General features: G+C 39.9%; 1 protein-coding gene across 11 annotated transcripts in view; it reads right to left on the bottom strand.

Moving 5' to 3' along the window:
* The window catches only part of Sanbr (SANT and BTB domain regulator of CSR), a 77,423-nt gene that overhangs the window by 46,926 nt on the left and 8,850 nt on the right, over positions 1–21,647 (bottom strand). For 9 of the 11 annotated variants that reach the window (XR_005975971.1, XM_041669587.1, XM_041669580.1 and 6 more), the window contains 6 exons: positions 17,459–17,552; positions 14,775–15,013; positions 12,487–12,545; positions 11,038–11,198; positions 5,319–5,405; positions 5,045–5,155 (listed from right to left, as the gene is read on the bottom strand). Coding sequence is in view for 10 of the 11 variants with exons in the window: in XM_041669587.1 (XP_041525521.1) it covers positions 5,045–5,155; positions 5,319–5,405; positions 11,038–11,198; positions 12,487–12,545; positions 14,775–15,013; positions 17,459–17,552 (751 nt within the window). In the remaining variant the exon portion in view is untranslated. The remainder of the gene's footprint in view (positions 1–5,044; positions 5,156–5,318; positions 5,406–11,037; positions 11,199–12,486; positions 12,546–14,774; positions 15,014–17,458; positions 17,553–21,647) is intronic. The other 2 variants (XM_041669590.1, XM_041669589.1) reach the window with 2 other exon arrangements.

Below are 21,647 nucleotides of genomic sequence, written 5' to 3'. Positions count from 1 at the left end.
AACACACTGAACCTGATAGAAGAGAAAGTGGAAAGTACCCTACAACATATGGGCACAGGCGATTGCTTCCTATGTATAACCCCAGCAGCACAGACATTAAGGCAACATTGAATAAATAGGACCTACTGAAACTGAGAAGCTTCTGTAAAGCAAAGGACACTGTCACTAAGACAAAAAGGCAACCCACTGACTGGGAGAAGATCTTCACCAACCCCACAACAGACAAAGGTCTGATCTCCAAAATATATAAAGAACTCAAGAAACTAGACTTTAAAATGCTAATTAACCCAATTAAAAAATGGGGCACTGATCTGAACAGAGAATTCTCAACAGAAGAAGTTCAAATGGCCAAAAGACATTTAAGGTCATGCTCAACCTCCTTAGCGATCAGGGAAATGCAAATCAAAACAACTTTGAGATATCATCTTACACCTGTCAGATTGGCTAAAATAAAAAACACCAATGATAGCCTTTGCTGGAGAGGTTGTGGAGGAAGGGGTACCCTCATCCATTGCTGGTGGGAATGCAAACTTGTGCAACCACTTTGGAAAGCAGTGTGGCGGTTTCTCAGGAAATTCGGGATCAACCTACCCCTGGACCCAGCAATGCCACTCTTGGGAATATACCCAAGAGATGCCCGATCATATGACAAGGGCATTTGTTCAACTATGTTCATAGCAGCATTATTTGTAATAGCCAGAACCTGGAAACAACCTAGATGTCCTTCAATGGAAGAATGGATGAAGAAAGTGTGGAATATATACACATTAGAGTACTACTCAGCAGTAAAAAACAATGACTTCTTGAATTTTGCATGCAAATGGATGGAAATAGAAAATACTATCCTGAGTGAGGTAACCCAGACCCAAAAAGATGAACATGGGATGTACTCACTCATAATTGGGTTCTAGCCATAAATAAAGGTCAGTGAGTCTATAATTTGATTTCCTAAAGAAGCTAAATAAGAAGGTGAACCCAAAGAAAAACATATAGCTATCCTCCTGGTTATGGGAAGTAGACAAGATTGCCGGGCAAAAAATTGGGATCTTGGGGGTGGGGTGGGAGGGGAGTTAGGGGAGATGGGGAGAGAAAAGTGAGAAGGGTAGGATGGGGAGAACTTGGGGAAACGGGATAATTGGGATAAAGGAAGGTTGGATAGGGGAGCAGGGAAGCACATATCTTAATTAAGGGAGCCATCTTAGGGTTGGCAAGAGACTTGGACCTAGAGGGGCTTCCAGGTGCCCAAGGCGAGGTCCCCAGTTAGTTCCTGGGGCAGCTGAGGATAGGGAACCTGAAATGACCCTATCATATAGCAATACTGATGAATATCTTGCATATCACCATAGAACCTTCATCTGGCGATGGATGGAGATAGATACAGAGACCCACACTGGAGCACTGGACTGAGCTCCCAAGGTCCCAATGAGGAGCAGAAGGAGGGAGAACATGAGCAAAGAAGTCAGGACCACAAGGGGTGCACCCACCAAGGAGACAGTGGGGCTGATCTATTGGGAGGTCACCAAGGCCAGCTGGACTGTGACTGAAAAAGCATGGGATAAAATCGGACTCTCTGAATATGGCGGACAATGAGGGCTGCTGAGAAACCAAGGACAATGGCACTGGGTTTTGATCCCACTTCATGTTCTGGCTTTGTGGGAGCCTAGCCAGTTTGGATGTTCACCTTCCTAGACCAGGATGGAGGGGGAAGGACTTTGGACTTTCCACAGGGCAGGGAACCCTGACTGCTCTTCAGACTGGAGAGGGAGGGGGAGAGGAGTGGGGGGAGGGGGAGAGGAGTAGGGGGAGGGGGAGAGGAGTAGGGGGAGGGGGAGAGGAGTAGGGGGAGGGGGAGAGGAGTGGGGGGAGGGGGAGAGGAGTAGGGGGAGGGGGAGAGGAGTAGGGGGAGGGGGAGAGGAGTGGGGGGAGGGGGAGAGGAGTGGAAGGCTGGGAGGAGGTGGAAATTTTTTTTCAATAAAAAAAGAAAAAAAAAAAGAGCTCCAAAGCTACACAGAGAAACTCTCTCTATCCTGAACCCCCCCCCAAATAAAAGTATTATTAAGTAAATAAAAACACTCTATTTTTATCTTATGCATTTGTCTGCATGTATCAGGTGTATGCAGAGCCCACAGAGGTCAGAGAGGGCATCGGATGCTCCAGAACCGGAGCTGCAGAGGGATGTGAACTGCTGTGTGAGTGCTGAGGAGTGAACTTGGGTCCTCTGAAGAGCTTTCAGTGCTCCAAAATGCTGAGCCATCTCTCCAGCCCCTGCCTTCACTTTTCAAGTTCGTGGATTACAGATATAAGCCACACTTGGCTATGGTTATAGGGGTGTGTGTGTGTGTGTGTGTGTGTGTGTATTTGCATAGTGGATGCATGGTTTCATGTGAGTATGTGTGCATACACGCAGGTTATGGATTTTTAAAATTACTTTGTATGTGTGGTAACTGCATGTTTGAGCATGTATATGGGTACAGTTGGCCATGCGTGTGTGTGGAGGCCAGAGGATGAGATCAGGTGCCTTTCCATGTCACTTGCCACCTAACTGTTCTGAGACAGGGGCATCACTGAAGCTGGAGCTCACTGTTCTGGCTGCACTGGCTCACCACAGCGCTTCCAGGCTCCTCTACCCCAGCCTTTGTGTTACAAGCATATGCTGCCACATCCAGCTTGTTATGTGGATCCTGGGAATCCAAGCTCGGATCTGCTTGTACAGCAAGCACTTAAGGACTGAGCCATCTCTCCAGCCCACTTACACATTTTTAATACGTATAGAGAACCATCCAGAAGTAACAGTTAATATTTTAGAGGACATGTTCTTTAAAACGGGATATATATTTTTTCATCCAGGGTGGTCTTGAGCATTGTGTAGCCCATGATGACTTTGATTTTCTGTGATTGTCTCTAGTGCAGAGATTACAGGTAGGTGCTACCATGCCTGAGTTTTGCAGCACAGAGGGTCACACTTAGGACTTTATTATGCATGCTAAGCAAGCACTCTACCAACTGGATTATGTCCCCAGCCTTTTAGTTTTGTTTTATGCATTACACATGTTAAAGATTATTAACAACTTTCTTTGTAAGTATATATTCTTCTCTAAGGACATTTTCCACCTCCCTTATTTTCTTTCTTTCAGGTATGCTAGGGATCAAACTTAGTGCCTTGTGCATGTTAATCAAGCACTCTACCTCTGAGCTACATCCTCACCTCTTGGTTTTTCTAAAATAATTTATTTCTTTTGTGTGTGAGTGTGTATGTGGGTCAGAGGACAACTCTGTGAGGTCATATGTCCCCTCCTATATTAGGTAGGTCCTGGGAATCAAACTCAGGTCCCCAGGCTTCTTAGAAAAGTTCCTTTACTAGCTCAGTCATCTCACCAGTCCCAGCCCTTTTATATTTTTAAATTACAATTAAAATTTTTAATTCATTTATTTATTGTGAGTGCCAGTAGACGTCAAGAGGTCAGCTTAGGCAAGTCTATTTCTCCATCCACTATGAGGGTCCTGGGGATTAAACTCAGGTTGTTGGGCATTGTGGCAAAGACATTAACCCTGAGTCATCTCATCAGCCCTAGCCAAAAGCTTATTTTAATCTTTTTTTTGTGTGTGTGTGTGTGTGGTTCTTTGACTGCATGCATATCTGTGCACCGTGTGCATGCCTGGTACCCCTGAAGCTCAGAATAGGGCATCAAATCTCCTTGAACTGAAGTTAGAGTTGGTTGTGAGCCACCATGTGGCTGCTGAGAATTGAACCGGGTTCTCTGAAAGAGTATCTAGTGCTCTTAACTGCTGAGCCATCTCTCCAGCCCCAGGCAAGAGTTTTCTGAAGCTGGTCTCAAATCTGCTATATAGTTCAGGCTAACACCAAACTCTCCATCCTTTGGCTCTGTGTTCTGAGTACTCGGGTTATATAGAAATACACCACCACACCCAGTTTAAACATTATCCTTGAAGGGTATACACTAAGAGCTGATTTGAGGGGCTGGGGTTATGGCTTGCCGGTTACTGTCCTTGGAGAGGACTCAAGTTTGATCCTCGGTACTCATGTCAGACAGCTAACTACCACCTACAATGCCAGCTCCAGGGGATCTGATGCCTCTGGCCTTCCAGGGCACCCACACACATATGCCCCCATTCAGAGAACCAAACAAACATTTTAAAAAAGAATCGATTTTCTACATTTTATATAGCATTATATATTACATTTTATTTTAATACTAAAAAATGATTTTGTGCATGGTTCCTCGTCTGCATTCCCACCCATGCACCATGTGCATGTACCACTACATGGCTGTATTTTAGCCTACTCGTGGAAGGAGGGAAGCTAGCTAGTATACTTAATACGGCAATGAATGGCCTTGTTAAATGCTTTCATAGACTCAACAATACCTCTATGTAAAACTTCCTAGCAACGGAATGCTATCAAAGAACACACACATCTTCAAAGTTTCTGTTCTTCTGAGACAGTTCACCAACTCAGAATGAAATCTTGTGTTAAATATAAGCATGAGTATGTATTATATGCTAATAAAGTATGCCAAAGTATGAAGAATAGATATAGAAACTCCACCCTTAATTTTTTTCATTCATCAAGAATTAACTGAAAATAAATTTAGTTCTCTTGTAAAATTCAATATAACACTTAATAGATAATAAAAACATTAGCAATAAATCACCTTAATGGTACTGACTAAAATCTTTTAAGACTAACATATAATAACTTGCAACATTTTGAAGTTTTAGGACATTATGAAACACACCCAGTAAATACAAGGTAGTTTTTGCAACAACTTTGTTTTGAAGCAGCGTCTTTCTAAGTCAGTCAGAAATACACTCAGTACCGCCCTAGTCCTTATAAAAGTATTTACACAGGAAGTGTACGGTGCCTGCATACAACTCTGACACTTGGGAGCTGAGGTAGGAGGGGGTAAGTTCAAAGCTAGTTTAGACTATACAGCGAACAAGAAACAAACCAGAAAATGAAGTTATATGTTTATAAGTATTCTTGAAATTCACACACAAAAACTGTCGATTATCTTCACTGTACCTTATGTGGACGTAGATAATATTTCCATGTCGGTCCACATTGATTTTTCCAGGGATGCAAGGGATTCTCCTCTCCGTTTCTCTGGTTAACAGTTTCTTACACAAACAACACCTACAACAAGATGTCAAAAACACTCAAGAAAAGAATGAATGTAGTAATTAAACAATGTAGCTATATTACATAGCATACCAAGACTATAACGTAGCTATATTACATAACATACCGAGAATATAACGTAGCTATATTACATAGCATACCAAGAAAAATATGTTACCTGTATAATGTTGCTGCATTGTTTCGAGAATCTGGACTGAAGTACTCAGGATCAAACAGTCTTTCGATCTTCTTACAAAATAGTTTACTATTAAAAACAAATGGCCAATAAATTAAACGTCTATATTTAGCATCTTAAAGTTAGTGGTGTGTTTTCCCACCCTCCTTTCCGTCTTCCCTACCTTCCTTTTACATTATGGGTATGCGTCTCTGTGGGGGGTGTGCGCATAAGCGCAGGTGCCCATGGGGGGCATCAAAGCCCTTGGAGCTGCTGGACACTGGTGCTGGAAACTGAACTCAGGTCCTCTGTAAGAGCAGTATGTGCTCTTAAACACTGAAGCCTCTCTCTGGTCCTTCTACTTTATTTTTAAAAAATGAATCTCTAACTCAATGTGGAGGCTGTCATTTTGGTTAGACTGGCTTGTCCAGTGGGTCCTTGGGATCTTTCTGTCTCTACTGCTCCAGTCTAGGGTTACACAGATAGATGTCATAAGTCTGACTTTTTGTGGGTCCGGGGATTTTCAAGCATACACAGCAGCCACTTTGTGTATGGAGCCATCTTCCCAGCCCTAAAGTTAGTTTACAGTGGTAAAATAAGTGTTGTCCTCATACATGTAGAAAATGAGATTATTACTTCCTAGGAAGTTCCTTTTGGGCATTTAATTTTTGCTATTCTAAGTAAATAAACCTATTGCTGATCAAGATTCTCTTTTTCTTATTACGTGTTTATTTATTTTGTGTGTGTGTGTGTGTGTGTGTGTGTGTGTACATACATGGAGATGAGGGAATGGTTTTTGGAAGTCAGCTATTTCCTTTCACCATGTGGGTCCTGAGGACTGGATTCAGGCCACCAGTCTTGGCAGTAAGTGCATTTAACCACTGAGCAATCTTGCCATTTTTTTTTTTTAAAGGCTGGGTCTCTTATGACCCCAAACTCACTCTACAGCTGGGGTTGATCTTTAAATCCCGAGTACTTGCCCCCTCCACCCCAAACGCTGTTCGAGGCTCATGCACTGTGACACCGCTTTTGCTCATATTTTGTGTTGTTTTTCTGAAAACTGGTTTCACTATGTAGCTCAAGATGGCCTCTGACTTGGAGCAATCCTCCTGCATTAGCCTCTAGAGTGCTAGAGTTGTAGGAATATGCCACCATATCTGTCAAGAATGTATTTTTTTTTTGCCAGAAAAGAAGCAGTTATCTGTCTTTCCTTCAGGCCTTTATTACTGGAATATTCAAGATTTTAAAATTTGAGAATTTAACAACCCAGGTCTACCAATAACTAGGAATGTAATTTTTAGCAGCCTGCTTTTTGATCTTTATTTTCTTGTGTATAACATATGGCTAATGGGGCCAGCGAAGTGCTGAGAAGATAAAGGCAAAAGAAGAAAGACGGACTCTCAAAGGTTATTCTCTGACCTTCACTGGTGAAGGGCCAGGTGCCCTACACACTCTAATGGTAAATCAAACAAAAATCAAAGATAATAAACTGTGGCTAATAATTATAAGCTCATAAGGTTAATGAAGATTAAATTATATGTTTTTAAATAATGTCAGATACAGTATTAGGAAATAAATGCTAAGTACTTATTAAACATAGTATAACTGAGCTTGAAGTCTTCCATGTATGTCCTTCCTACCACCATTTTCTTAATGTATTATTTGTTGATCTTAAAGGCCAAATATGGATTTTGGATTCCATTCCCATTTCCAGGTATTTTGTTCAAGATAATTTCATTACACATCCTTCCACTTAAGGGCTGAATTCTTGGATAATACTCTTCATTATCAATTTCTTTCTTTTAATGGCTCATTCTGATTAACACATTTAAAAACCTAGTATTGCCTTACAAATATCCCCCCTTGAGCCCACTTCTGCTCTGTTTTCTTTTCCTAAGCAATCATTCAGAGCAAAGGTCTGGAAAACTTTCTACATCCGGGGGCCCCACTTCTGCCCTCTACACAGAGCAGGGTCCTCACATTTCTACATCCGGGCCCCACTTCTGCCCTCTACACAGTGCAGGGTTCTCACATTTCTACATTCGGGGACCCCACTTCCTTCGGCCTCTACACAGAGCAGGGTCCTCACATTTTGTCATCGCTTCCACTTCCAAAACTTCCTTGAATTTACCTTCCTTTCCACTCCAGGGGCCTTAAAAGGTGCCCAACTGCTACTTCTCTCTCAACCCTTTAAGTAAAGGGCAGCCTTCGTTAATATTCTCTTGCTAACAGCAAATAAACCAGAATAGCATTTATAATAGCAATGAGAAATTAAATACCTAGGAATAAATAAGTAGAAAGTTATAGTGTTTGCAAATCATAAGATTAGGTATTATTAAGATGCTAAAATCATGGCTGGAGAGATGTGTATACTGCCCTTGGGAAGGACCCCTGTGTGACAGTAGGGACATCAACACCCTACACTCTCTAATGGATAGGTCAACCAGACAGTAACTTAACAGAGAAATAAGAGAACTAACAGATGTCATGACTCAAATGGACTTAATAGACATATACAGAACATTGCACCAAATATAAAAGAATATACCTCCTTCTCAGCACCTGATGGAACCTTCTCTAAAATTGACCACATATTTGGTCACAAAGCAAATCTCAACAGACACAAAAAAATGGAATAACTCCCTGTATCTTATTGGACTACCATGGCTTAAAGTTAGAATTCAACCACAACACTAATTGCAAAAAGCCTACAAACTCATGGAAACTGAACAGTGCTCAACTGAATCACCCCAGGTCAAGGAAGAAATAAAGAAATTAAAGACTTCCTAAACTTCAATGAAAATGTAGACACAGCATACTGAACCCTATGGGACACTATGAAAGCAGTGCTAAGAGGGAAGTTCAGAGCACTAAGAAAATGGAGAAATCTCCAACTAGTGACTTAACAACAAACCTGAAAGCTCTACAATAAAAAGAAGCAGAGTTACCCAGAGACAACAGAAAAATAATCAAATTGAGGGCTGAAATCAATAAAATAGAAACAAAGAAAACAATACAAAGAATCAATGAAACAAAGAGCTGGTTCTTTGAGAAAATCAACAAGACAGACAAACTTTTTTCCAAACTAATCAAAAGGTAGAGAGAGAATATCCAAATTAACAAAACCAGAAATAAAAAGGGGGACATAACAACAGACACTGAGGAAATCCAGAGAATCATTAGGTCATACTTTGAAAACCTGTACTCCACAAAATTGGAAAATGTATAAGAAATGGATAATTTTCTGGGTAGGTACCATATACCAAAATTAAATCAAGACCAGATGAACAATTTAAATAAACCTATAACCATAAGGAAATAGAAGCAGTCATCAAAAGCCTTCCAACCAAAAGAGCCCAGGGCCCAATGGTTTCAGCACAGAATTCTACCAGAACTTCAAAGAGCTAATACCTATACTCCTCAAATTGTTCTGCATAATAGAAACAGAAGGAACATTGCCAAACTCTTTCTATGAGGCTACAATTACCCTGATACTGAAACCACACCGAGACTTAATTAAGAAAGAGAATTACAAATCAATCTCCCTCATGAACATTCATGCAAAAATACTCAATAAAGTACTGGCAAACCAAATCCAAGAAAACATTTAAAAAAATCATCCACCATGATCAAGTTGGCTTCATCCCAGAAAGGCAGGAATGGTTCAATATATGAAAATCTATCAAAGCAATTCACTGTATAAATGAAGAAAAAAATATATGATCATCTCATTAGATGCTGAAGAAGCATTCGACGAAATCAAACATCCCTTTATAATAAAGGTCTTGGAGAGGTCAAGGATACAAGTAACATATCTAAACATAATAAAAGCAATATACAGCAAGCCGACGGTCAACATCAAACAAAATGGAGAGAAACTCAAAGCGATTCTACTAAAATCACAAATAAGACAAGGTTGTCTACACTCTCCATATCTATTCAATATAGTACTGGAAGTTCTAACTAGAGCAATAAGACAACAAAAGGAGATCAACAGAATACAAATTGGAAAGAAAACAGTCAAACTTTCACTATTTGCAAATGATATAATAGAATACGTAAGTGACCCCAAAAATTCAACAAGGGAGCTCCTACAGCTGATAATGTGGCAGGATGCAAGGTTAACTAAAAAGAAATCAATAGCCCTCCTATATACAAATAATAAAGGGGCTGAAAAAGAAATTAGAGAAACATCACCATTCACAATAGCCACAAATAAAATAAACTATCTTGGGGTAACACTAACTAAAGAAGTGAAAGACCTGTTAGACAAGAACTTTAAGTCTTTGAAGAAAGAAATTGAAGAAGGTATCAGAAAGTGGAGAGATTTTCCATGCTCATGGATAGGTAGAATCAACACGATAAAAATGGCAACCTTAGCAAAAGCAATCTACAGATTCAGTGCAATCCCCATCAAAATCCCAACACAATTATTCACAGACCTTGAAAGAACAATACTTAACTTCATATGGAAAAACAATCTTGTACAATAAAGGAACTTCTGGAGGCATCATCATCCCTGACTTCAAGCTCTACTATAGAGCTATAGTAATGAAAACAGCTTGGTATTGGCATAAAAACAGACAGGTGGACCAATGGAGTTGAATTGAAGACCTGGATTTTAATCCACATACCTTGCTCTCCTTCTCTGTCCCTCCCATTCCCTCAAGTTCTCCTTCCCTCCTTGCAACAGATCCCAGTTAGATCTCAGTCTCCTCGCCGGAAATATCTGTAGGGCAATGCAAGGATCCCAAAATAGCTAGGTTGCAATCTTGAAGGTAAAGCTGGAGAACTTGGGTTACTAAATACCAACATTATTATAAGCCTGCCTTAATTTAGACTAGGTGGACTTGAGCTGGAGATGGCTCAGCAGTTTAGAACGCACACTGTTCCTATGAAGGACCTGCATTTGGTTCCAAGCACACATTCTGGGCAGCTTACAATAGCACATGTCTCCAGATTCAGGGGATCCAATGCCACTGATTTCCACCAGTACCTGCACTCATGTGAACCCCCACCATGCAGAGGAAGACATACAATTAAAAAATAATAAAAGTAAGTTTTTCAGAGTCAGTGCTCTGACCCCAATGGCCCCTACAAGATGTTGCTGGTCTCACATCATACCCCTTTGCCCCCTTAAGATGAAGCCTTAATCTTAACACAGCTCATTACCACCATATGTCCATATGTTCATTACACATAATGATTACTAGGAGCTAGCAAGATACTTTGTCAGAAAAGGGTATCTGACATCAAATCTGAGCACCCCAGAATCCATCCTGGAGAAGGAGAAAACTGATTTCATGTGTGCTTTGGTGTCCACATGCACATATACACACAAAATAAAGTTAAATGTAATAAAAAAATTTTTAAAAAATATTTATTTATTATGTGTACAATATTCTGTCTGCGTGTATGTCTGCAGGCCAGAAGAGGGCACCAGACTTCATTACAGATGGTTGTGAGCCACCATGTGGTTGCCGGGAATTGAACTCAAGACCTTTGGAAGAGTAGGCAATGCTCTTAACCACTGAGCCATCTCTCCAGCCCCATGTAATAAAAATTTTTAAATCATTAAAATTTATTGTAAGTTATTGGTTTTTTATTTAAAGTAAAATAGAAATATATTTCATATATATTTTAAAATAGAATTTCACTAAAATTAAACAGAAATATACTTAACAAAACTTATTAGGTTTAGAACTAAGGTTTAAAGAGTTACCTCCTAAACTTATCTTTTTTGTCCTTCAAGTCATCAATTTCATTGTGTGTGAACAGATCAGATATGCGTGTAAGGAGGTTTGCATTGATACAATTCATGTTGCATGGGGCAGCTACTATGGCATTCATATTTCTGTGGCAATACTGAATACATTGTTCAACCTGAAAAACACAGAATAGAAAATCAGTGTTGAAAATAGTAACATTAATGATATTGTCAGAGTAACTTCAAACATAAAAATCATGAAAAGTCAAACCCACATATACATTGCCAGTAACTGGACCTGTATGTGTTCATCTACACTGTTAAATAGGCAAAATTTAAAACACATATAAAGAAATCATTTCCAATCCCTTTTATTTACAATAATGTATTTTAAGCATCTGTAGCAGACATAAATCTTACTCTGCACACTACCGTGCATATTCAATTGACTTCTCAAGAATAAACTTAGTTATTAAGGTATACCCAATCCTCCAGGGAAGAGAAACAAAATTTCAGACATATAAGGACTTTCTCAGTTCTGTTTTATTTGCTTTTTCTAACCTGAGGTGGATTTACTTAGTGTAAATGTAAAGAGAGAGGTGTCTCATATTTCTCCACACACTGTTCTGATGATATAAAAGTTCAGGGCTTAGGGTCTGAAACTCAAAGTGTGAGGACTCTGATTGTTCTGTAGGTCCTGCTTGAAGCCCACGGCCCGCAGACGCCTCACAAACCAGTGAGTCCGCCTGCACACAGCACAGCAGCGCTCTGCTCTGTACAGCTGGATCGGGGCAAACCCAGAGAGCATTTAAATAACAGCTGCAAAATGTCAGCCGTGGGAACAGAAAACCATGAATTACAAACATTTTTTTGCTTTTGGTTTTGTGTGAGATTAAGCCTGACTATGCATCCTAGGGTTGCCCAGATATTTATTAGATAAATAAGAAAATAATTGTACTTAATATTATCGCTTGAAATAGATGTGTGTATGTGTGTGTATATATATATATATATATATATATATATATATATATTACAGTTTTATATTTGACCAGCTGTCCTTAAGCAATAGATACAAACTATGATGTAAACACAAAGCTACACTGTTTAGTAGCTGGGCATTTGGTTTTTGTTCATTGAACTATAAGTGAGAGACACAGAATAAAAACGTGCCTAAAGAAATTATTTAAATAGTAAAACAACATAATCCAATTAATTTTCCTTATTAGTGATAGAACAAAAATCTTTTAGAATAAAGTTTATTCTATCAAGTCTCAAATTACACAGTTGTTCCAATTATAGATATAACATACAAATGATACCCAGTAGTCTTAACCCCTTCTCAAAAGAACAAAGTACTGTTACAATTATTCTCTGAAGCTAACTATTTTGCTTTCTATACATCCAAAAGAGGGATAGGATTAGGTCAATAAAGGGGCTTAGATTTTTAAAATGAATACTTACTAATGAATCCATCTTCAGGAATTCTGAAGAAATGAGAATTGAAATGACATTTCCTGGCTCTAATAAAAAGAAAAAAAAGATGAAATTTCATTTTGATTTTTAACTCAATTTTCTCTTTTCGTCTTAAAAGAGGATGTTACTTTAATAAAAAAAATTAATATACCCTTACTTATATCACTTAGATTGGATAAAAGAAAGAAGATCTAACATTAAATCATAGGGTGTAGACAAATATGGTAAACTGTCCATGAATTAGATTCATGTTAAGTACAAAACTCTAGCTAAAGATAATGGCATGCAAAAGTCACAGTGAGAAAAGCTAACCAGCAATGGATGAGAGCATTAATTAGGGAAGTATTTCAGAAAGGCATCAGTGCTAACAAACATTTAAAGATTCTGAAATATAATGGAAATGAACTACTGACAAAATGCTAATGGTACACACTATGGCCACGCTGAGTGGGTCTCCGGGCAAACAGAGAGCTGCACACAATGGCCACACTGAGTGGGTCTCCGGGCACACAGAGAGAGCTGCACATAATGGCCACACTGAGTGGGTCTCCAGGCACACAGAGAGAGCTGCACACAATGGCCACACTGAGTGGGTCTCCAGGCACACAGAGAGCTGCACAAGATGGCCACACTGAGTGGGTCTCCAGGCACACAGAGAGAGCTGCACATAATGGCCACACTGAGTGGGTCTCCGGGCACACAGAGAGAAAGGAGGTGCTGCCTCACACTGCAATTTCAGTAAATATGTCATCTCTGTAAAATATATTTAAGAAGAAATCCTGCCATTTTCCACCATCCTGGTAACAATCATTCTGAACCCTTTGTAGTAGAAATCCTTTACAATCTTAGAAACAGATTTTGTTTATGTGGGACATATGTCAGTATTTACCATAATTTACCATATTAGAAATAATGTCAGGAAATTTTTAGAAGTCAGTTTTAAAATACAATAATTCTATTACATGTAAACATAGTTTTGTGAAAAAATATCTTCAAATAAAAAAATTAGTGAGTGGCACTGATGAACATTTTTTATAAATCTCTTCAACGTCTAACTTAACTGACTGCCAAATTCTCGTATCTGTTTCTTTCTTCTGAGACAGGATCTCACTCTTAGCCCAGGCTGATCTTCAACTTATAGCAATGCTCTTGCCTCAGCTTCCCAGAGTGCTGGAATTACAAGCATGAGCCACCATACCTGGCTTCAAATCAGCTTTTGCACTTGTTTGGGGGTAGGCTGCTTTTGTGAAGCCAAAACTTGACAGGTAGTATTGTCGTGAAGGTGGCGTGGCACAGAATCTGAACTCAGATCAGTAAACTACTCCTTTGTTCGGTGGTCATCTGCACTGTGAGTGCAGCGTTAACCCACTGCAGAAATGTTTCAGACACTGCACAGTGCTCACGTGGGAGAGTCGTGCATGTTCTAAGTACTCAGATGACTCACTGGAAAGAGGTGTTTAGAGCTCAGATTTGATAGTAAGACCAACAGAATTTAAAAAGAAAAGTTTTTGTGTATGGAGAAGTTGTCGGTTACACTGCAGCAGGGACACTTTCCAAAACTTGAATTCTCACGTGAGAACTTGGCTTTTATTACTAACAACACCACTATCAACTGTTTTTCTTTATGTGACTAGCTCATTTACCTGTCTGAATAATCACAAGTTCTGTAAGCTGCTTTCTCAAGTAAACATGTTTTTCTACTTTGAGGTCAGTTGAGTTAGCTCATAACTAGTCAGCTGAGTTATAAGCTCACTCAGCTGTGCCAATGCTTTACCTCAAGACAGCCACACTGGTAAGCATCCAAACTGCTGAGGCCATTATGAGAGTCCAGAAAAGGATGTATACGGAGGGTTGAGGTATAATAAAGTCATTTTTACCGCTTCATCAAGGACAAGTGAACCTACATTTTCCCTTTCCTTTTTAACTATGAGTGCATGGTACTGGAGAAAACCAGTAAAACAGCTCTCTGTGTCTGCTTTGATTCGGGCTATAAAGCTCAATAATTTTGTACACGTTGCCTTTTCACATTCTGAACAAATCTTGACACACAGAAAAAGTGAGTAACATCTTGGTATTGTCATGTAAACCTGGTTAACCTTAGAGCCTTTAAAGAGCCCCAGGACCCATTCCAGGACGGATAGAGCGTGAGTTCCTGTGGTCTGAGCACGGCTCTAGTAAACCTCTACGCCTCAGTTTGGACCTGAAGCAGCTACCAGGTGACACAGATTTCAGCTCAAAATAAGCAATGGATTGTTTTTTTGTTTTTGTTTTTTTACCTAAAGTGGGAATCTCACAATCCTTATTCTCCTTAGTGTTCCTTTTGACATATTTTATCAGCCAGTTGAAAATATGAACATCACAATGAACAGAAATGTCCACTTCTTCCCAGCGCTGGGCATCCATAGATAAATATTCAGCAAAGTACTTCATTTCTGATATTAAAAGATCTCGTGGACAAATAAAATCTTCTTTCAAGTTTTTTGCTTCATCACATACGTGGATCACCATGTTTGGCCTTCATGAAAAACGTTACACAGAAAAGAGACGATTAGAGTGTGAAGGGGCGGCGAGACCACTGATGTGTAGTGCGGTAAGAGAACAAGGTCCTCTTGCAAGTTTCGACCACAAAAATCTGTTTTATAGGGTTTGACTTCAAAATTTCTCACTTCTTGTTTATCTGATTATACCTTAGATTATGATTAACTTCAGTAAGCTACCCATTTCATAAAGAAATAAAAAATATTGTTTCTAAAGAACTAATACTTTACATGGCTTCAATTTTATTGTTCAAGTTTCAGTTCTCAAAGAACAATTAAATAGTAGACTTTGATTCTTGTGTAATAACTAACATCTTTATACTTTTAAAAAAGGAAAACTATCTAAAATGATTCCTTGAACAATCAAATTAAAAACCTGTATGCTTACTTTAGTATCAGCAATGTTTGGCTCCATGCACTCATGAAATATATATTAATGAGTACAGTTACAAGATGGGACCAAACTAGGCCCACATCAAGTGGGGGACAGTTGTGAGGTTTGGGTGTTCTGTGGGGCCACTGGCAGTGGGACCAGGATTTATCCCTAGTGCTTGATCTGGCATCTTGGAGCACATTCTCTATGGAGGGATATCTTGCTCAGCCTAGATATGGGGGGAGGGCCTTGATCCTATATCAAACTGCTGTTAGACTTTGTTGACTCTCCATGCGGGGCTTACCCTTTCTGGGGATGGATGGGGGTAAGGAGAAGGGTAGGGTATGGGGGGAAGGGGGTGGGAGCAGGGATACTGTGTGGAATAAGACTGTATTAAAGTAATAATAATAAAAAGATTACTTATAAAAAATAATTAAAACTATGTGCTTATTTACATAAAATAATTTAGTAAATACATTTGAAAGTTTGCTTCAAAAACTACATACTCCTTGAATTTACCTTCCTTGAAAGTGATGTATTTCACTAGGTATGGCAGCTCACGTGTGTAATGGGGCATGAGAATCTGAAGTGGTAGGATTACCATCAGCTGGGGGCTGTCTGTACTGTATAGTAGGTACCAGGCCAACCTGGGCCATAGAGTGAGACCCTGTCTCAAAAATGCAAAAGTCAACTAAAAAGGAAAAAACAGGAGTAAGGGTAAATGAGATGGAGCTGAATTCCTAGAACCCATTTTAAAAAGCACAGTGTTTTGGGCAGATCAAAGCAGACAGATCCTTAGGACTTGGCTGCATCCAGCTAGCCAACCTGGAGTGTTCCAGGACGGAGAAAATCTTTTCACTTCCAAACCTGCACCTTCACATACACAAACAAACGAAAAACCAGAACCCCCAACAGTGTGATGCATTGTCTCATGCCATTACAAAAAGGGAATAAATAGGAAGAAATACAGTGTACTAAAAGTATGAATTACTTAGTGCTTAGTTCAATTTCACAAATTCCAAATACAGAACGAAGTGTTTTATATAAAGTTGGGATATAAGAAGAAGTATTATAATCAATGTTCTATCACAATCAAAAGAGGGCTAACAAGAGGCTCAGTAGGAAGGGTATTTGTTGCTAAGCCTGATGGCCTCGCTTTAATCCTTGGGACCCACGCGGTAGGCGGGAAGCAGGGATTCCTACCAATACCCTCTGCTTACATGGGCTCACCATGCACACTCTGGCCTGTGGAGAGGGAGAGCTCAAGTTCAAGGCTGCCCGGGAAACCTGGCTGACTCTGACTAGCTAGCGGCTGAGGGCTTGCTTCCCTGGCATGTGCAGTGCCCTAGGCTCCATCCGCATACAAGGAGAGGGAGAGGAGGGAGAGGAGGAAGGCAGCGGGTAGATGAGTTCTGTGATATGTGAACTTCATATTAATAAAACTGTTATTATAAATCTACAAAAATTAGAGGTGCAGGAAAGAAATTTTATAGATGAAAAAGATAGTTCCATATTCATTAGGTGAGCTAGTGTATTATTTGTCAAAACAAAGTAAACATTTATTATGCATGCACTTTATTGTATAGGAAACACACAGAGCAAAACAAAATATCAAAACTTGAAGCATACTGAAATACATTCTGATTTCTATATATTTGTAAAGCAACTATACTAGACAGTTCTAAAATGCATATCTAATCTCATTAGTAAAGTTAAAGAACTAATTACTTAGAGGTTTTTCTTTGGACATTAAAATTTACTTTCAAAATTATGTTAATAGATGTTATTTCTAATTTTTAAAGATAGGCAAATTATTTTAAGAATGAAAAACCTCCACAACTTATAAATAACACAAGCAAGCAACATGCTTAGGTATTAAGCTATTTGTTGTTGTTCAGCACAGATGAATCTGATTCCAATGTCTTAGCAATGAAGTAATGTAAAATTCCTACAGTATGCTGACTGATAAACACAACCACCAATCGTATATGTGAACGGCTAACGGTAATATTAATATTAAATCTTATCTAGCAAACAACCGGCCTCCTACCCTTCAGATTCTTCAGTCATTTCTCCAGCATTACGAGTAGTACAATTTTCACTTTCTGAAGAACAATTCCTTGTGGAAGCTATACTATGTCTTCCTTAAATACAGAAACAGACACATACAAAAAAAGGGGGGTGGGTTAGCATTTCTAACTGAGAATGGGTTTACTTATGGAATGGTAACAAAGTAAACACATGGTTCCCAAGGCCAGCTATGGTATTTGGCATTTGTCAGGTAGCATTTCTCACCTTAATACTCATATCTTAAGGGCAGTACGAACTGCTAACGTTCTAGTGAACATTCTCAGAAGATGTGGTATTCCAAACCAAGCCAATTGCTCAAAAGCACAGTCCAGTCTCCTCTTCCCAAAATACATTCCTATTTCCATATTCTGACTGCAGATGAAAGTAAACCGGTGACTTCCAAGTGCAACTCCAGAAAACACCTCCTCAACCCTGCCATTGTGCTACCTGAATTTCTGTCAACTGCAGTAAACATGGCTGTAAAAAGAGACTACGATGAGCAAGATGCTCTATTTTTTTAAAGTAGCCTGGATAGTAGCATATGCCTATGATCCCAGAAGTTGGGAGGCAGTGGTAGATGGAGCTCAATGAGTTCTAGACCAGCCTGGTTCATACAGTAAGTTCTGGGACAGCTAGGGCTACATAGAGAGATTCTGTCTGAAAAACAAACAAATGAAAGAAATTAACTAATTAATAAACACTTTAAAAAGTGTCCAAGCATGATAGTACACGCCTTTATCCCAGCACACGGAAATATCAGGCATACAAGGTCATCCTTAGCTACATAACAAGTTTGAGCCAACCTGAGCTACATGAAAAAGTAAAAGTAAAAAACAGGTCAGAGTGCAGCTGAACTTAAAACTTAACTTTGATTTGTTCTGGGAGAAGAAAATTTTATTATTCTTTAAGTGGGATATCTACAAAAAAAAACTATGAGTACAGAAGAGAAAATGAAATATAAATTTGCTATATTGCATCCACGTTAAATTAATTTAAAATAAGGAAATGAAGGCTAGGAATACAGTTCAGCTGGCTGAAGACTTATCTAGCACGACTGAGATTAACCCCCGGCACTGCATAAACTGGGTGTGGTGATATACTCCATCTCTCAGTACAGAGATACAGTCACCTCTCAGTACAGTGATACAGTCACCTCTCAGTACAGTGATACAGTCATCTCTCAGTACAGTGATACAGTCACCTCTCAGTACAGTGATACAGTCACCTCTCAGTACAGTGATACAGTCACCTCTCAGTACAGTGATACAGTCACCTCTCAGTACAGTGATACAGTCATCTCTCAGTACAGAGATACAGTCATCTCTCAGTACAGTGATACAGTCATCTCTCAGTACAGAGATACAGTCATCTCTCAGTACAGTGATACAGTCATCTCTCAGGACAGAGATAAAGTCACCTCTCAGTACAGAGATACAGTCACCTCTCAGTACAGTGAGATAGTCACCTCTCAGTACAGAGATACAGTCATCTCTCAGTACAGAGATACAGTCATCTCTCAGAACAGAGATACAGTCACCTCTCAGTACAGAGATACGGTCACCTCTCAGAACAGAGATACAGTCACCTCTCAGTACACTGATACAGTCACCTCTCAGTACAGTGATACAGTCACCTCTCAGTACAGTGATACAGTCACCTCTCAGTACAGAGATACAGTCACCTCTCAGTACAGAGATACAGTCACCTCTCAGTACAGTGAGATAGTCACCTCTCAGTACAGAGATACAGTCATCTCTCAGTACAGAGATACAGTCACCTCTCAGTACAGAGATACAGTCACCTCTCAGTACACTGATACAGTCATCTCTCAGTACAGTGATACAGTCACCTCTCAGTACAGTGATACAGTCACCTCTCAGTACAGTGATACAGTCATCTCTCAGTACAGTGATACAGTCACCTCTCAGTACAGTGATACAGTCACCTCTCAGTACAGTGATACAGTCATCTCTCAGTACAGTGATACAGTCACCTCTCAGTACAGTGATACAGTCATCTCTCAGTACAGTGATACAGTCACCTCTTAGTACAGTGATACAGTCATCTCTCAGTACAGTGATACAGTCATCTCTCAGTACAGTGACACAGGCACCTCTCAGTACAGTGATACAGTCACCTCTCAGTACAGTGATACAGTCACCTCTCAGTACAGTGATACAGTCACCTCTCAGTACAGAGATACAGTCATCTCTCAGTACAGAGATACAGTCATCTCTCAGTACAGTGATACAGTCACCTCTCAGTACAGAGATAGTCACCTCTCAGTACAGTGAGATAGTCACCTCTCAGTACAGAGATACAGTCAACTCTAAGTACAGAGATACAGTCACCTCTCATGACAGAGATACAGTCACCTCTCAGTACACTGATACAGTCATCTCTCAGTACAGTGATACAGTCACCTCTCAGTACAGTGATACAGTCGCCTGTCAGTACAGAGATACAGTCATCTCTCAGTACAGTGATACAGTCACCTCTCAGTACAGTGATACAGTCACCTCTCAGTACAGTGATACAGTCACCTCTCAGTACAGTGATACAGTCACCTCTCAGTACAGCGATACAGTCATCTCTCAGTAGAGAGATACAGTCATCTCTCAGTACAGTGATACAGTCACCTCTCAGTACAGTGAGATAGTCACCTCTCAGTACAGAGATACAGTCATCTCTCAGTACAGAGATACAGTCACCTCTCATGACAGAGATACAGTCACCTCTCAGTACAGAGATACAGTCACCTCTCAGTACAGTGAGATAGTCACCTCTCAGTACAGAGATACAGTCATCTCTCAGTACAGAGATACAGTCACCTCTCATGACAGAGATACAGTCACCTCTCAGTACACTGATACAGTCATCTCTCAGTACAGTGATACAGTCACCTCTCAGTACAGTGATACAGTCACCTCTCAGTACAATGATACAGTCACCTTTCAGTACAGTGATACAGTCACCTCTCAGTACAGAGATACAGTCACCTCTCAGTACACTGATACAGTCATCTCTCAGTACAGTGATACAGTCATCTCTCAGTACAGTGATGCAGTCATCTCTCAGTACAGTGATACAGTCACCTCTCAGTACAGAGATACAGTCACCTCTCAGTACAGTGATACAGTCTTCTCTCAGTACAGTGATACAGTCACCTCTCAGTACAGTGATACAGTCACCTCTCAGTACAGTGATACAGTCACCTTTCAGTACAGTGATACAGTCACCTCTCAGTACAGTGATATAGTCATCTCTCAGTACAGTGATACAGTCATCTCTCAGTACAGTGATACAGTTATCTCTCAGTAGAGTGATAGTCATCTCTCAGTACAGAGATACAGTCACCTCTCAGTACAGTGATACAGTCACCTCTCAGTACAGTGATATAGTCATCTCTCAGTACACTGATACAGTCATTTCTCAGAACAGTGATACAGTCACCTCTCAGTACAGTAGATACAGTCATCTCTCAGTACAGTGATACAGTTACCTTTCAGTACAGTGATACAGTCACCTCTCAGTACACTGATACAGTCATCTCTCAGTACAGTGATACAGTCATCTCTCAATACAGTGATACAGTCACCTCTCAGTACAGTTGATACAGTCATCTCTCAGTACAGTGATACAGTCACCTCTCAGTACAGTGATACAGTCATCTCTCAGTACAGTGAGATAGTCACCTCTCAGTACAGAGATACAGTCATCTATCAGTACAGAGATACAGTCACCTCTCAGTACAGAGATACAGTCACCTCTCAGTACAATGAGATAGTCACCTCTCAGTACAGAGATACAGTCATCTCTCAGTACAGAGATACAGTCACCTCTCATGACAGAGATACAGTCACCTCTCAGTACACTGATACAGTCATCTCTCATTACAGTGATACAGTCACCTCTCAGTACAGTGATACAGTCAGCTCTCAGTACAATGATACAGTCACCTTTCAGTACAGTGATACAGTCACCTCTCAGTACAGAGATACAGTCACCTCTCAGTACACTGATACAGCCACCTCTCAGTACACTGATACAGTCATCTCTCAGTACAGTGATACAGTCATCTCTCAGTACAGTGATACAGTCATCTCTCAGTACAGTGATAGTCATCTCTCAGTACAGAGATACAGTCACCTCTCAGTACAGAGATACAG

Source organism: Microtus oregoni, unplaced genomic scaffold (genome assembly GCF_018167655.1).
Source record: "Microtus oregoni isolate MIOR12 unplaced genomic scaffold, Mior012 000019F_ref0000042, whole genome shotgun sequence".
NCBI lineage: Eukaryota > Metazoa > Chordata > Mammalia > Rodentia > Cricetidae > Microtus > Microtus oregoni.
Note: the sequence above shows the minus strand (reverse complement) of the source record. Positions and strands in the feature narration are given on the sequence as shown.